General features: G+C 54.5%; 5 protein-coding genes across 5 annotated transcripts; 4 read left to right on the top strand and 1 right to left on the bottom strand.

Annotated features, from left to right (window-relative positions):
• Window positions 1-224: 224 nt before the first annotated feature.
• BO72DRAFT_443601 (cytochrome P450) lies at window positions 225-1,989 on the top strand. Its single transcript, XM_040943610.1, has 3 exons — window positions 225-327; window positions 413-1,531; window positions 1,608-1,989. Exons 1-3 carry the CDS (start codon window positions 283-285, stop codon window positions 1,950-1,952), a joined length of 1,509 nt encoding a protein of 502 aa, XP_040806739.1. The 5' UTR covers window positions 225-282; the 3' UTR covers window positions 1,953-1,989.
• Window positions 1,990-2,542: 553 nt separating this feature from the next.
• On the top strand, window positions 2,543-5,109 carry BO72DRAFT_443603 (cytochrome P450). The gene is made up of 8 exons (XM_040943611.1): window positions 2,543-3,057; window positions 3,145-3,276; window positions 3,341-3,620; window positions 3,677-3,742; window positions 3,808-3,883; window positions 3,947-4,381; window positions 4,452-4,612; window positions 4,674-5,109. Exons 1-8 carry the CDS (start codon window positions 2,838-2,840, stop codon window positions 4,837-4,839), a joined length of 1,536 nt encoding a protein of 511 aa, XP_040806740.1. The 5' UTR covers window positions 2,543-2,837; the 3' UTR covers window positions 4,840-5,109.
• Window positions 5,110-6,819: 1,710 nt separating this feature from the next.
• Window positions 6,820-8,411, top strand: BO72DRAFT_419000 (terpene synthase family protein). The gene is made up of 5 exons (XM_040942647.1): window positions 6,820-6,864; window positions 6,927-7,298; window positions 7,372-7,403; window positions 7,479-7,780; window positions 7,873-8,411. Exons 2-5 carry the CDS (start codon window positions 7,022-7,024, stop codon window positions 8,288-8,290), a joined length of 1,029 nt encoding a protein of 342 aa, XP_040806741.1. The 5' UTR covers window positions 6,820-6,864; window positions 6,927-7,021; the 3' UTR covers window positions 8,291-8,411.
• A 94-nt stretch (window positions 8,412-8,505) lies between these two features.
• BO72DRAFT_443605 (NAD(P)-binding protein) lies at window positions 8,506-9,956 on the top strand. Its single transcript, XM_040943612.1, has one exon. It carries the CDS (start codon window positions 8,666-8,668, stop codon window positions 9,686-9,688), a length of 1,023 nt encoding a protein of 340 aa, XP_040806742.1. The 5' UTR covers window positions 8,506-8,665; the 3' UTR covers window positions 9,689-9,956.
• A 1,213-nt stretch (window positions 9,957-11,169) lies between these two features.
• Window positions 11,170-13,308, bottom strand: BO72DRAFT_491222 (uncharacterized protein; the record flags this gene model as incomplete). Its single annotated transcript, XM_040948173.1, has 4 exons — window positions 11,170-11,180; window positions 11,229-11,397; window positions 12,319-13,085; window positions 13,170-13,308. 4 exons carry the CDS (start codon window positions 13,306-13,308, stop codon window positions 11,170-11,172), a joined length of 1,086 nt encoding a protein of 361 aa, XP_040806743.1.
• Window positions 13,309-14,249: the final 941 nt, after the last annotated feature.

A 14,249-nucleotide genomic window follows, 5' to 3' on the forward strand; every position in this document is an offset into this window, starting at 1 on the left:
GGTGCGCATGATTGTCGCCTGTTGCTTGACCCGTTATTACTTGAGCACTGGAGATATGTATGGTACTGTACTGTATTGTACAACTCAGTGGCCAGGGTTGAATCACCACTGGGCAACTTAGCGAGGATCGTTCCGTGCCGCAGTCCTCCTCTCCTGCCTGCCCACTGCTCGTGCTGCCCGTACTGGTATTTAGTTTGTCTGTCCGTCTTCTGCCTAAGTAGATGATTCCCCAATTCTCCTCCCACCACTCACTAAGCTACCAAGAATTTATTTCGGCCCATCATGACTGGTAGTTTCTTGAAGATAGTGATTTCCCTGCTGTTGGTTGTATGCATTCATGCCCCCTCCTCCCCGCTTCTGGTTTTTGTCTTTGGTGGGCCCTCATTAACCAAGACTTTCCACCATATACCAGTATCCGATTAGCCGTGTCCTTTACAACATTTTCTTCAGCCCATTGAAACATGTTCCGGGACCAACCAGCTGGGCAGCCACCCGTCTGCCATTCATTTGGGGATTGCTCCGAGGCACGATTGTCCATGACTTTGAGAAACTGCATCGTAAGTACGGCCCCATTGTGCGGACCGCGCCCGACGAGGTCAGCATTGCCAGTGGTGAGGGCTGGACCGCTATCTATGCCAGCCGGCCACCTGATCGACAGTTTCTCAAGGATCCGGTCTGGTGGCGCAGACAGCCTGGTCAGCCTGATTCCCTCTTGAGTGCGATCAGCCCAGACAAGCATGCAGCAATGCGAAGGCTGTTAGCGCCAGCTTTCACCCAGCGTGCCCTCCGGACCCAAGAGGAGGTGCTGCAGAAGTTCGTCTCGCTTCTTGTTGCACGGATCCGAGAACAGGTGGAAGCTGCTGATGGTGGTAAGGCCGGTGCCCAGATTGACATAGCTCCCTGGTTTAATTTCACTACGTTTGATATCTTTGGTGACCTGGGCTTTGGCGAGTCCTTTAACTGCCTACAAGACTCCGAGTATCATCCCTGGATTGCGCTGCTGTTCAACAGTGTCAAGGCTGCCTCCGTTGTTGCAGCGGCACGGTATTACCCACTGCTGGAGTGGCTCCTGATGAAATGTATCCCCAAATCCCTGGCGGAGAAGGGCCAACGCCATTACCAGCAGATTGTGGACAAGGTCGATCGGCGGCTCAGTTGGGAGCTTCAGCGACCGGATATTATGTCTCACCTCATCGACAAAGACAGCGGCCAAGTGGTTTTCCCGCGCGGGGAGCTCAACGCGACCTTCATGATCCTGACGACTACCGGCAGTGAGACTACTGCGACCGTGCTGACGGGGATTCTAGCCTATTTGGTGAACAATCCGAAGATCATGGGGCGCCTGGTCAGCGAAATTCGAGGGAATTTCCAGTCTAGCATGGAGATCAGCCTGGCAGCGGCTACGGAGCTCCCATATCTCACCGCGGTCATTGAAGAGGGGCTCCGGCTTTGTCCGCCCGTGCCGTGGATGTTGCCCCGTCAAGTGCCATCCGGTGGAGACTCGGTGTGTGGTACCTGGTTACCCGAGGGTGTAAGTCGCATTCTATTTCTTTCGCAAACTCGCATTACATACAAGCGCGGGGGGGCTAAAACCAGATCACATCCAGACTTCGGTCTCTCTCCAAGCTTACACCCTGAACCGTGATCCATCCCGCTTTCATGCCGCTACCTCCTTCTGCCCCGAGCGCTGGCTTGCAGATGCCTCGTCCAATCCGGACTCACCTTTTTACCATGATGACCGCCGGGCCGTGCAGCCGTTCAGTATGGGGCCACGAAACTGCTTGGGACAGCACCTGGCCTGGGCGGAAATGCGACTAATTCTTGCCAAACTCCTCCTAGCTTTTGATTTCGAGGCCGTGGAGGGGAAGCAACTGCAATGGGAGGAGCTACGCACGTTCTTGTTGGTGGAAAAGCGACCCTTAGAGGTGCGAGTGCGACTGGCTGGCCCCTGATGATGATTCAGTGGGGCTGGGGGCAGGAGGGGAGCGGGAGGGGGGGGGGGGGGGGGGGGGGGGGGGGGGGGGGGGGGGGGGGGGGGGGGGGGGGGGGGGGGGGGGGGGGGGGGGGGGGGGGAAGGTGGAGCTCAGGTTCGATATATTTACCTAGCAGCTAAGCAGGTAGTTAGACTACCAATTAGTTGGTAATTGAGTTCTATCTTAGTGGTTACCGTTTGTTATAGTAACTACGGAGTACTAGGTACCAGTTGAGGTACTGTGCTTAGTCTAGTACTTCATAACGGGTTCAAGGCTCTTGAAGGTTCATATCCGCCTTCGCCCCCAGTTAGGGCTGATTGCGAATGTACCGTAAAGTAACATCTACCTAGCAGCTAGTGTTGGTAAATTGGTTTAAACAGCCACATCACAAGCTTTCTTGACCTTCTGTAATACCCACTCGCAAAACTCGGTCTCTACTATACACTGTACTGTATTGCACTGTAATGTAACGTAATGTACAATGGTACTGTAGGTACCCTAGGTACTATACTCACCCATTTCTTTAGTGCTTACTGTGCCTGGCATCCATCCCTAAGCACTGACTCAATCCTTCCCATTCCCTCCGCCGCTTCCTTCGAGCCACCACAAACGATAGCCAAGTGATCCCGCTAATGATTGGGGACAGAATCATTGCCTGTTGCCTGGTTCGTTAGATGAGACTCAACGGGTCTTGCTTCCTGCACGACCCACTCTGCGTATGCAATGAGGATGATGGTGCTTTTCGCACCAGCGATGCCCGAGAGCCGCATGGCTGCGGGAAGCCCTCTTATATAGCAATCGTGACCGAGACATTCCATGTGGCTCGCTGCTCTAAGTGTTCAAGTTCATCTTTCTATTGACTCAATGGCAATCATCGCGAGTACACCAGTGACCCTGGCCGCTGCGGCCGCTCTGGTCCTCACGTACTGGGGATACATCGCGATCTACAGACTGTACTTCTCTCCACTGGCCAGGTTTCCCGGGCCCAAACTTGCCGCCATCAGCGGCTGGTATGAGTTCTACTTTGATTATTGGAAACAAGGCAAATATATCTTTGAGATCGAGCGGTTGCATCAAGTCTATGGTATGTGCAGTGTTTGCGGGGTCCCCTCGGATGCAGCACTCCGCGGCAAAAAGAGAATTTTGTGCTGAGAGAACTCTTCCTGTCCAGGACCCATTGTGCGCATCAACCCCGACGAACTGTCTATTCATGATCCCGAGTTCTACAATGAGATCTATGTCACTGAGAGCAAGCGCCGCACGAGCCACTACGACGTGTTCTGCAAAGGCATTGACTTCGACGGTATGCATGCCTTTCTGTATTTTCAAATGCGGTTCCCTTCCAGGCCGAGTCTGATAAATTCTAGGCTCGCATCTTTTGACTGTGGACCACAACCTGCACCGCAAGCGCAGAAAGCCCCTCGAGCCTTTCTTCTCTCGTATGGGGATCACCCGGCTGCAGGATATGCTGGCGGAAGTCGCCCTCAAGCTCGAGGCACGCCTGCGCGAATACGAGGGCACGCACACGGTGATCCGACTGGATCATGCGTTTTCCGCCTTCTCGGGCGACATCATTGGGCGTATCTGCTTGGACCGCGAGGATGCTGGCAACGAGTTCCTGGATGATCCCTTGTTTGCACCGGACTGGTAGAGCCGCTCTTCCGAACGTGTGATTTTCGGTGACTGATCCGAATTGGATGCAGGTATAATCTCATTCACAACCTCGTGCGGTCGATCCCGCTGTTTACCGGCTTTCCGTGGATTGTGCAGTAAGTGTCTAGCGAAGCTTTATTTGCGGAAGAGTGTCTGCCGCTGACCTAGCGATGCATGGCAGGCTCGTGAGCTTTATCCCAGAGAGTTTCCTGCTCAAGGCCTTCCCACAGGGTCAAGTTTTCAACACGTTCAAAGCCGTAAGTCCTGCGCCAATTGCCTCTGCCCTGCTTCGATATAAATTGACATGTTCGCCGATGCAGGTCGCGCTCCGCAACATCGAGCGGATCCTCAGCAACAAAGAGTCTCTGAAACAGCAAGGATACAGCAGCGCCTCGCTCTTCCACCACGTCGCGGACAGCGATATGCCGGACTCCGAACGGTCGCCCGAGCGGTTGGCCAAGGAGGCGCAGGTGCTGCTGGGCGGCGGGACGGCCAGCACGGCGCGCACCATCGGCTTCGCCTCCTACTACATCCTCTCCAACCCGGCCATCAAGGCGCGGCTGCAGGACGAGCTGCGCGAGCCGATGGCGGAGTGGCCCGACCGGGTCCCCAGCTGGGCGGAGCTGGAGCGTCTCCCGTACCTGCAGGCCATCATCAAGGAGTCCCTGCGCCTCAGTTACGGCGTCATGCACCGGTTACCGCGCATCTCGCCCGACCTGCCCATCCAGTACAAGGACTACACAATTCCCATTGGGGTACGTTCTGGTCTCGATCAAATTCCATTCTTCTCTGCACTGCTAACAGAAGCACCCTACCATGTCTCAGACTCCCGTAGGGATGTCCGCCTACTTCATGCACTCCGACCCCGCCGTCTACCCAGAGCCCAAGACCTTCCGTCCCGAGCGCTGGGTCGAGAATGTCACCCCGGCCATGATACAACAGTATGTGCCATTTTGCCGCGGATCGCGCAACTGCCTCGGTCAAAAGTACGTTTATTTCCCCTCCCCTGGCATCCCAATAAGAGGCTCGAAGCTAATACATCAGAAGCTTGGCAATGGCCGAGATGTCTCTCATCCTGGCCGTTTTGTACCGGCCGAACGGCCCCAAGTTGGAGCTGTACGAGACCGATGAGACGGATGTGATCCAGGCCCACGATTTCATGATCCCGCTCCCCAAGGTCACGACTAAAGGCGTGAGGGCTTTGATTCGTTGATTGCGTTGGATGTTCGTCATTTTTTTTTTCTTTGCTGCTGTTTTCTTTTCTGTTCTTATTTTCTGTCTCCTTTGGATTTCTCGCTATGTTCGCGCTGATTCTGTATTCTAACCATCATCATCGAGTCCGAAAATTCGCAATATACTACAGTTCAATCCGGGTAACCCGGCAAATGGAAGCTAGAGTACCCTTCAGACCGCAGCCCCCATTTAATGCAGTGCATCAATGCACAGGGCAATTGAAATATCCTCGGGGATGGGTCACTGTCACTAGTTGTGTTTGTTTATTAGTTTTAAGCGCTGCAAAGGATGGGGTTACTGCACAAGTCTGCATACAAGTTCAAAGGATCACTGAAGGATCTAGACTATTATAGTAACTCCAGCGGGGACCACTAATACCCGGAAAACACAGCCCACCCTTGATGAAAGACACACTGTAACCGGATCGAGTAGTCCAGATGTCACTTAGCTAACATGTTTTTGAAGAATGTTCCTAAAGACCAACCAAATTGATGGAAAAAGCGGGGTAAGGCAGTAGTCCCTTTGCCCCCCCCCAACCCCCTGGGTACGTGATTAATAGTGCATGCGGCTATAGTAACAGTGAGCCTTGCTGCGGCAATAGTACCGTAGTGGGGCAATGGCAAATGCCATACTTGCAGATGAACGAAATACATGGCAAGAATCGAGGTATAGAATGTAACTTATCGGGAGATGTACAGTACAGCAGGTCCAAAGTATGTTGCTTAGTGCAGCAGGATGATTAGAATTCTCTTCCCTAAAATCCTCCGGGGGAGGGGGAGGGGGAGGGGGTTGCCTTATCGCGATAAATGGGGCCATATACATACCGGTAACTACTAAACAGGCAGTTGATCAATAAGTCCAAAGTGCAGGGCCAGCAAAAGCAGGGATCATTAATGACAGATCCTATGGTCCAGAGCTACATTGGGGGCCAAAAAGAAAGACATTTTTGTGAATATCGACCAATCCACAGTCAAGCCACCAGCTAAGCGAGACAAAATCCTGCCGGTGATTGGGGGCCGAAGTTCTGTTGGCATTGGTGCTGTTGCTGTTGCTGTTGCTGTTGCTGTTGCTTAGCGCGGCACTGCAGTGGTGCACAGTTCACGGGACGGGACGGATAAGATATGACTTGGAACAAGTGGAACAAACAACAACAATGAACGCGCTGGCTAAGTTACTTAGTACTTCGTCTCCACTATGGTCATCTCTAGTGCTTACCTTATCCATCCATCTACTGAATAAACGGAACTGCTTAGGTGGTCAGTCCTGTCTAGTGCTTACTTTTCATGTCTTTACTGCATACTGCACACGGTCGAACTTCCTTCCCGTCCTGGACTGCGGGACAAAGTCGGACTACGGACGGGATATTGAGATTCATGCATGCGGCAGTGCTGTTGTCCGTAGTTAAGCTTGTAACATGCCAGTAGTACAGCACCTCACTTACCTACCCTATCGATCTCCGGGAAGGACGGGACCGACTTTTGCTTCGCTTACTGCATAACGCTTGGGTGGCTGTGGCGGCTCTACTCTACTATAAGTACATACAGTACTTGTAGTTTTTTTCGAAGTTATGTACTATACAGTACGGATGTAACAGATGTGGTACTGGACAGTATGTACTGTACGGTACTGTACGTTTTGCACAAGGCGTCCTCTCGTCCTCACCCGCTGTAAGCCTTCTATAGAGCAACTAACACGCAATCCAGCCCGGTTTTCCTGGTTTGAAAGATACTGATAGCTTGCCCAGGTGTTGGTGGCCGTGTACTGTCATTACGGATATCAACTGCCGTGACTATGGCCTGACATCGTGACTGAAGGAGATGTTTGGACTATCCTACAGTACCCGTGGACTTTTGTCTGATCGAACAAGGTATCCGGCCCCCAGGGGAAAGGAGGGGGGATGAGGCTCATACTGCTGCTGCTGGGCATCTGATGAGAAGATGGAGGACATAAAACGGCAATTGAGGGGTATTCTTCCTTATTCCGGCCAAGCGAAGGTCCTCTCTCTGTGAGTGTATGTCTCTGTCTATCATTTGCCATTCACATTGACCAATTTCTCCCCTCTTATAGTATAGATATAGAAGCCGGGACTGCCCCTCAGCCTATCTCTCACACAGCAAGCCCTACAAACTCCTTTTTTTGGTTTCTTTGTGTCCCCGTCCAGGATGAAGTATCAGTTTTCATACTTAGAGGAGCCCAATGCCTACGACGACCGTGGGTTGGCGAACGGGATCCCCTTGCGCGTGCACCGGGATGGGTACCGAGAGACCAAAGGCGCGCTGCGGGCTCAGGCCGACTGGAACCGGCTCGTCGGGCCCATTGACCGCTACCACGGCGGACTGGGCCCCCGGTACAGCTTCATGCAGGTGACCGTCCCCGAGTGTCTGCCGGAGCGTCTCGAGGTCATCTCCTATGCGAATGAGTTCGCTTTCCTCTACGATGGTAAGCTCCCTCCCGCATCCCTGCCCCCGTCTCGCTTTTACACGATTCGCATACTGATAGCAGTCGTGATTAGATGAAATGGAGAAGCTGATCGACCATGACCGCGTATGTCCACCGGCTCCCCCAAGCAGTGCAGAGCAGAGAGGCAAAAGAGACTAAAGAACGCACGGCTCCCATCAGGATCCTACCCGATCGAATGAGATGGTCGATTCATTTGGTGTCGACCAAAGAGAGCAGCCATCCCCATCCTCCGCAACAGCATCCTCCTCCTCCTCCACCACAACCACAGAAACAACAGCCTCGCGAGCGAACGCGCTGCAGGCGCAAGTCTTCCAGGAGATGCTCACCATCGACAAGCCGCGGGCCGTCACCTCCATGAAGGCGTGGTCGACCTTCCTCCAGCTGGCGTCGCGCAGTCGCGTCCGTCCCGCCCAAACGCTGGCCGAGTACTTACCCATGCGGATTATCGATGCAGGGGAGCTGTAAGTTGAGCAGACCACCCCTTCATCTCTTTCTCTCTCTCTGTGTGTGTGCACGTATGTATGCAACTAACACCGGGGATAAAAACATGCAGGATCTGGTTCGGCACGTTGACCTTCGGGATGGGGCTAACGATCCCGGACGAGGAGCTGGAGGTCTGCATGAAGCTGGCCCGGCCGGGATACGCGGCGATCAGCCTGACCAACGATCTCTTTTCGTGGAAGAAGGAGCGGGCGGACGCCGAGCTGGCGGGCGTGGATTATGTCTTCAACGCCGTGTGGGTCATCATGCAGGAGGGCGACGCCCATGGGAATCGCCGGTCCGAGGCGGCCGCCCTGGCGGTGTGTGAGGCCGAGATCCGGCGCTACATCGCCGAGTTTGATGGGATCGTCGGGGCGGCGCGCCGCCAGTTGCATCTGTCGCGCGACACGCTGGCATACCTGGAGGCGGTGCGTCACAGTCACGTGGGGAATTTGGTCTGGAGTATCTACTGTCCGCGGTACCAGGTATAGATCAAATTGGGGATGGGGATAGTCATATATCCGAGTGAATGTTATCAAATTGTGATGTGGAATGTTAATATTGGATGTCGGAAAGGGGAGGGGGAGGTGAAAGCTTGAGCGAACAAAGAATCATATGGTACTCAGGTAATCTCCGCTAATTTCCGTACTAGTAAGGGTATGTACTACTAGTAGTTTACTGGGGGAGGGAGGAAGTCAATAGTACATAAACCCTAGTCGCTCCCCCGTCGCTGAACCAAACTATCTACTTTAACACACTCTCCTTTTTACACACTGCATTACTGTCCTGGCCATCTCTTTCTTTATTTTATTCACTAATCGCATCAAAGAAACCCATATCATATCTCATCAAAACAAGAAAACAAGATGGGGGCCCAATTCTCGCAATTCTTCCCCCCACGCCCGACCTTCACCCTGGCCGACGTGCCCTCGCAGCAAGGAAAAATCATCATCGTGACCGGTGGTTCCTCAGGGATTGGGTTGGAACTCGTGAACATGCTATACAGCAAAGGAGCCACGGTTTACATAGCGGGCCGATCGGAATCCCAAGCCCAGGCCGCCATCGACCAAATCCAAGCTACGGCTACAACTACGACGAAAGGCCGATTGCACTACCTCTCGCTCCATCTCGACGATCTGACCACCATCAAATCCGCCGTCGAAACCTTTGCCGCCCGAGAAACCCGACTGGACCTGTTGATCAACAACGCCGGGGTCTCGCAGCCGCCGCTGGGCAGCGTTTCAGCCCAAGGGATCGAGCTCCAACTCGCGACCAACTGCCTGGGCCCGTTTCTCTTCACCCAGCTCCTCCTTCCGCACCTTAAGGCTGCTGCTGCTGCTGCAAGCTCCGACTCCCCCTCGAAACCAATCGCCCCCCGCGTCGTCTGGACCAGCAGCCAAGTCGCCGAACTCTCCGCGCCCCCGGAAGGCATCGTGCTCTCGGAGCTGCAGCACCCGCCGCGCGATGCCGTCCGGAACTACGCGACCTCCAAACTGGGCAATTGGTTCCTCAGCGTGGAGTTCGCGCGTCGCTACGGGAGCGGCTCGGCGTCGGCGTCAGCGTCGGGCTCCTCGCCGCTGGTCAGCGTCGCCCAGAACCCCGGGGCCGCCAACACGAACCTGCTCCGCAACGCGCGGTGGATGAAGCTGCTCTCGTGGCCGCTGCTGCACAAGCCGGCGCTGGCGGCGACCACGGTGCTGTACGCAGCGCTCGCCGAGGAGCTCGACCGCCCCGAGAACAACGGCGCGTATGTGATCCCCTGGGGCCGCATCCATCCGGGGGTGGCGCCGGGCTTGGCCCGGCATCTGGCAGCGGAGGAGGAGGGGGGCTCCGGGCGGGCGAGGGAGTTCTGGGAGTGGTGTGAGGAGCGGACGAGGGATTATTTGTAGTTGCCGATTTATGGAGATTGACTTTTCGGTGCTTCGATATACCGTGATGAGGCTTAGGAGCGATGGGTTTCGTCAGATCGGACTCCTGTTTTTGCTGTAGCGCCTTTGGACGACCTCTTTGCTCTTTTGCTGCTTAGAGCTAGATAGTCAGATGAATTCAGTCTATACTGGGATTCTAACTTAGCTCACTTAAACTTCCAGCGGGGTTTACATGTGCAGGACAATGCTGCAGCCCGAAGCTCTGCTTCTATACTATGATACTTTCCTGACAGGCTTGGCGTAGGCTTCTACTTTTTGAATCACCGATTGCTCTATTGTAAGCCACCAATTCGGGATTTATATTCAGATCATGCGAACATAGTGAGTGGTGAGCGGTTGGGAGGGGGAGGTAGTCTACTATATCACAAATTCGATACTCATAACTCGCCAAGGGAACGACAAATCTATAACCATCTCAATCACGACTAGTCGATCAGTTCGTTAATTGAATCGCAGCTAGAGAATTGCCAGAGCCCTGAATACATTTTGCAGTCGGAACTGAGATCATACTCAAGGCCCTCCTTGTTAACTCACGCCTTACATTCCATGGCCGGGTTTATGTTGTATCTAGAAGAGCTTGGGTTTAACTAGCTGCGCACGGTTTAAACACCCGGCCGGGCCCTTCGGGAGCGACCGGAGTTTTCCAGGTGCGTGTGCCCTGGGCACGGATCCGTGTGCTCCAGGCGCCAGGAATAAGATTCTCTCTCCACACTTTCGCTCACATTTAAAGCGGCAGCACCGGTTTGATTTGGATAAGCAATGGCAATGGCATTGAAGTTGGCATTTACGGCAACGTTGAGTGTTAACTTACTTCCTGCACCAGAGCAGTTCCACCCATACCTTACATTTTTGACAGCCCTAGATCAATGAGGTGGGCAAATGGTTGGAGGCAAGCTTGACAGCGTCTCCCCTCTGGCCCGATGGACTACCAGTAACTAGACCACGCAGCAGTTGGGGTGTGGTTCTCGAAAAAGGTCGACTTCGTACAGTACCGTATACTTCTTTTTTCCTGACCACGCTCTTAGCTGTAGATCACATTCCTACTGCTTATCAACTGTAACTTAGTGCTTGCTTCAGTATGTGCAGTGGAGCAGCAGGTATGCATGGCTAAATCCTCCACCGGAAACCACTAACTCCCCAACCACTGCGTAAGTTACTTGGTCTAATCAACAACCGAAATGATCGCCACCTCCTCAGTCCCCAGCCCGGACTCCACAATTTTGATGAAAGGAGACAAGCCAATCTGACAGGAACCCCCAAACCATGCCACGCCACGTCAGAATCTCCCTCAACGAAAGGCCCGTTGACGGCCGACGACCGTCCCGAGAAAGGACCTGCCTGCTTCGGCCAAGTCACGATCTATGTCTGTGCGTGCTAGACTACTCCGTAGCTCAGCCAAGTTCCGCTTCTCCTATGTAACTTCAGTTACCATCCGCTTCCGCTCACCATAGTACTATGAAAGTCAGTACCAGACTAAGTACGGAGCATGTCTTGACCTTACGATCATCTTGATACGCCCCCTCCTCGCGAATCCGCGACCGGCTGTGTAGGTTGTCTAGTCCGGTGGCCACAGCCGAAGCGTGAAAGGCACTGCGCTCGAGGCTCGGGCTCCCCACTGGCCACCGGCCGGGTTGCTTTCGGTTGGTGGGCGGGCGGATCTGGTTCAAGGCCTGAGGGCGGGTTTGGAGGTTGTTAGGGTGTGTGTGCTCGGAGGCGCGTAGCCAATGTGTGTTCCAGTTCCAATTGACGGAGCTGGCTGGATATCCCCATGGGCGGGGCGGGAGGAGTGGGTTTGTGTGTGTGTGTTGGCTACAGTAGTCTAGGTAGTCTAGGGCTTTACTAGGTAGTTTGATTGTCTTACGAGTATCTCCTGCCGCTGTTGAGAGCCTAGGCACCTACCATCCATTGTCCACTGTCCACTGCCCAGGACTCCTGGGGCGGGTGTACTGTACTAGTCTGGGAGTTTCTAAGATTCAGAGTGGAATGCGCATGCTCTAGCCTGCATGCAAATTGCAGTAAGGGGAGATGCACGTGGTCAGGTCTAAGGATTGATTTGATGGGGGTCGGTGCAGGATCAATAAGTTCTGCGTTGGATTTGCCTGCGGGAAAGGGGGGGGTGGGGGACCGAAGTTTAGATTAGATTACTTGGTTTTGGGTGGTGGACCGTTGGAGGTTCGGGTCCTGGAGATGTAATTGTATTACTCCCTTCATATATGTACAGTGAGCCTGGTATGAGCACTAAGCAGCTAGTGTCGGAGACATGGGCTACACTAACTTATCGGTCAGTAGGCAGTGGTGGACAGCGTGGTTGGGGGAGTAGCCACTCGCAAGACCGGTCTGTGGCAGTAGCAGTGCTCTCATATGGCTTATGGCTTATGGCTTCGATACGACCAGGGTGCACGATACTCACTGTCCATTAAAGGGATCACACACGTGTATACAGACAATCCACAATTCTAGTCATTCTAGCCTATAGCCCAGAACGTCTTCTGCCACAAACAAGCAATTCAGACCAATCTCTCTCCATACCACCACGAAGCCAGCCCAAATAAAAACACCACCAAGCTCCCGTCCCGCATCACATCCCGCACCAGCTGCACCCCCATCCCCAACCCGACCCCGCCCCCCTGCTCCCGCGACCGCAACAGCGCCCGCGCCCCAGTCAACACCACCTCCCCCGTCATGAACACCGTGAACGGATCCCGGGCCGTCGCCGGCGCCGGCGGCGCCCGCCCGTACACGCTCACGGCCGACCCCAGCACGAAGAGCAGGTAGAACCCCGCGACGGCGGCGAAGACCAGATGAACCACCTTCCAGACCATGATCTCGCGCTTCTCCGCGTCCGTCTTCTTGCGCATGGCGTTGCCGATCAGGTTGGCCAGGAACGGCGGCAGGCCCAGGTTGGTGAGCAGGTCGGTGGACGACTCCTTGCCGTCGCCGAGGCCGAGGTCCGCCAGGTTGATGTTCTCGAGCGGGTTGCCGCTGCCGCCGCCGCCGGAGCTGGAGGCCATGAGGGAGTTGAGCAGCTTAAGCGTCGGGTCTTGCGCGTCGAGGCCGAGCAGGTCGCCGGCTGGGTTGGGGGCGGCAGCGCCGCCGGGACCGCGGAGTTGCTGTTGTGGCTTGGGCGAGGGCGCCGGTTGGCGGAGCAGAGCACGGAAGAGTTCTTGTTGAGCTTGGAGGGTCTCGGGGTCGAGTTCGGGTTCCGCCTGGGAGTGGTCGGGGAAGGTGGGAGGGTTGGTTTGGGATTGGGCCGGGGTTGGGGCTGTGGTCGGAAAGACCGGCGCTGGTGGCGGCGGTGCTGTGTGTTGTGATAGGAATTCGGGTTGCGGGCTGGGCGATGGTGAGGGTACCTCATGGACTGAGAAGAGTCAGCTCAGCTATGTCCTTCGCCTGTGTGTTGATAACCATGGGTAGGGCGTGGCGGTGGTAAACAGCGACATACCGCTGGCCGGGGGCCGTCCACTCAAGTTGGTGATCTTCTCGAGACGAGCGGCACCTCCTTCCTTGATCTTGGCTTCGCGACGCTCACGGCGCAGGCGAGCAGCTCGCTGAGCCGGGGACTCCTCGGCTGCAGAGGACATTTTGAGACGGGCTGAAACACCGCAAATAGGAGGTGTGGTGGTGGTGGTGATGATGGTTGTTGTTTTTGTGGGTGATGGATCGTTGAGCGTTTGCTATTCGGTTTGGCCGTTCGTCCGTTTGACTCAGTGAGGATGTGTCAGATTGTCTTAGTTCTCGTATACAGTCGTATGTAGTCCCGGCACACTGGGGTAGGAATTTAGACCCAAGAGTGAGTCGAGACTGGCGTATACCAAATCGTTGGTTGAAGTTGAATGATGATGGAAGCCGAGAGGTCACGTCGGCGCCGTAGAAGCGGCAGTCTCATTGGCGGGCGGTGGAGCCCGTCTCACTCGGCCGCCTTCCTCGGTCTCAACCAACAATACGAAGAACTGGCCTGCAGGCGTTGATGAGCATTAACCTGACATAGACATGTTCTATGGATGGGTTTGAAGCCGCAGAGAATCTGGAACCATGGCCAAGAGCTTGTCAAGGGCAAAAGCGACAAAACATGAAGACCACGGAATATTAGTACCATCCTACTGGTCGCGCGGATATGCAACAGCGTCGACCCAGCTCTTCTCAACAATATCTACAAGGCATGACAATATCTGTAAGGCTTAGATCGAGCAAGTGCTAAATGATCCGGAATTGCCATAATGATAGCCGCTTTCTACGCTCATACTGGCAATCAGCATGCAACCACCCGTTGACTGTGGCACTCGCATGTAGACGCACTCATCTTTGCACTAGACTCACCACACTCCATGATCCAAATGCCAGGCAATATCAAGCCACCAATCCGTGCATGCAATGGGTCGACAGAGATGGTGGAAATGATGTTGATCCGATGTCAGCACAGAGAGAGCGAGCGGGAAGTGACATCATGTTGTCTGGTTGTCTGTCCGGGACAATAAGGGACAATAATGCCAATAATGCACGAGCAGAGGCATCCTTGTCGATT

This window comes from Aspergillus fijiensis (genome assembly GCF_003184825.1).
Source record: "Aspergillus fijiensis CBS 313.89 unplaced genomic scaffold BO72scaffold_1, whole genome shotgun sequence".
NCBI lineage: Eukaryota > Fungi > Ascomycota > Eurotiomycetes > Eurotiales > Aspergillaceae > Aspergillus > Aspergillus fijiensis.

What these genes read in the sequence shown, in the direction of transcription:
- BO72DRAFT_443601 (XM_040943610.1), top strand. Translation starts at nt 283, where the DNA reads ATGACTGGTAGTTTCTTGAAGATAGTGATTTCCCTGCTGTTGGTT. An exon ending in TGATTTCCCTGCTGTTGGTT is followed by an intron (nt 328 to 412) that starts GTATGCATTCAT and finishes ACCATATACCAG; the next exon opens with TATCCGATTAGCCGTGTCCT. An exon ending in GTACCTGGTTACCCGAGGGT is followed by an intron (nt 1,532 to 1,607) that starts GTAAGTCGCATT and finishes GATCACATCCAG; the next exon opens with ACTTCGGTCTCTCTCCAAGC.
- BO72DRAFT_443603 (XM_040943611.1), top strand. Translation starts at nt 2,838, where the DNA reads ATGGCAATCATCGCGAGTACACCAGTGACCCTGGCCGCTGCGGCCGCT. An exon ending in GGCTTTCCGTGGATTGTGCA is followed by an intron (nt 3,743 to 3,807) that starts GTAAGTGTCTAG and finishes GATGCATGGCAG; the next exon opens with GCTCGTGAGCTTTATCCCAG. An exon ending in TTTTCAACACGTTCAAAGCC is followed by an intron (nt 3,884 to 3,946) that starts GTAAGTCCTGCG and finishes TCGCCGATGCAG; the next exon opens with GTCGCGCTCCGCAACATCGA.
- BO72DRAFT_419000 (XM_040942647.1), top strand. Translation starts at nt 7,022, where the DNA reads ATGAAGTATCAGTTTTCATACTTAGAGGAGCCCAATGCCTACGACGAC. An exon ending in GTTCGCTTTCCTCTACGATG is followed by an intron (nt 7,299 to 7,371) that starts GTAAGCTCCCTC and finishes AGTCGTGATTAG; the next exon opens with ATGAAATGGAGAAGCTGATC. An exon ending in AGCTGATCGACCATGACCGC is followed by an intron (nt 7,404 to 7,478) that starts GTATGTCCACCG and finishes GGCTCCCATCAG; the next exon opens with GATCCTACCCGATCGAATGA.
- BO72DRAFT_443605 (XM_040943612.1), top strand. Translation starts at nt 8,666, where the DNA reads ATGGGGGCCCAATTCTCGCAATTCTTCCCCCCACGCCCGACCTTCACC.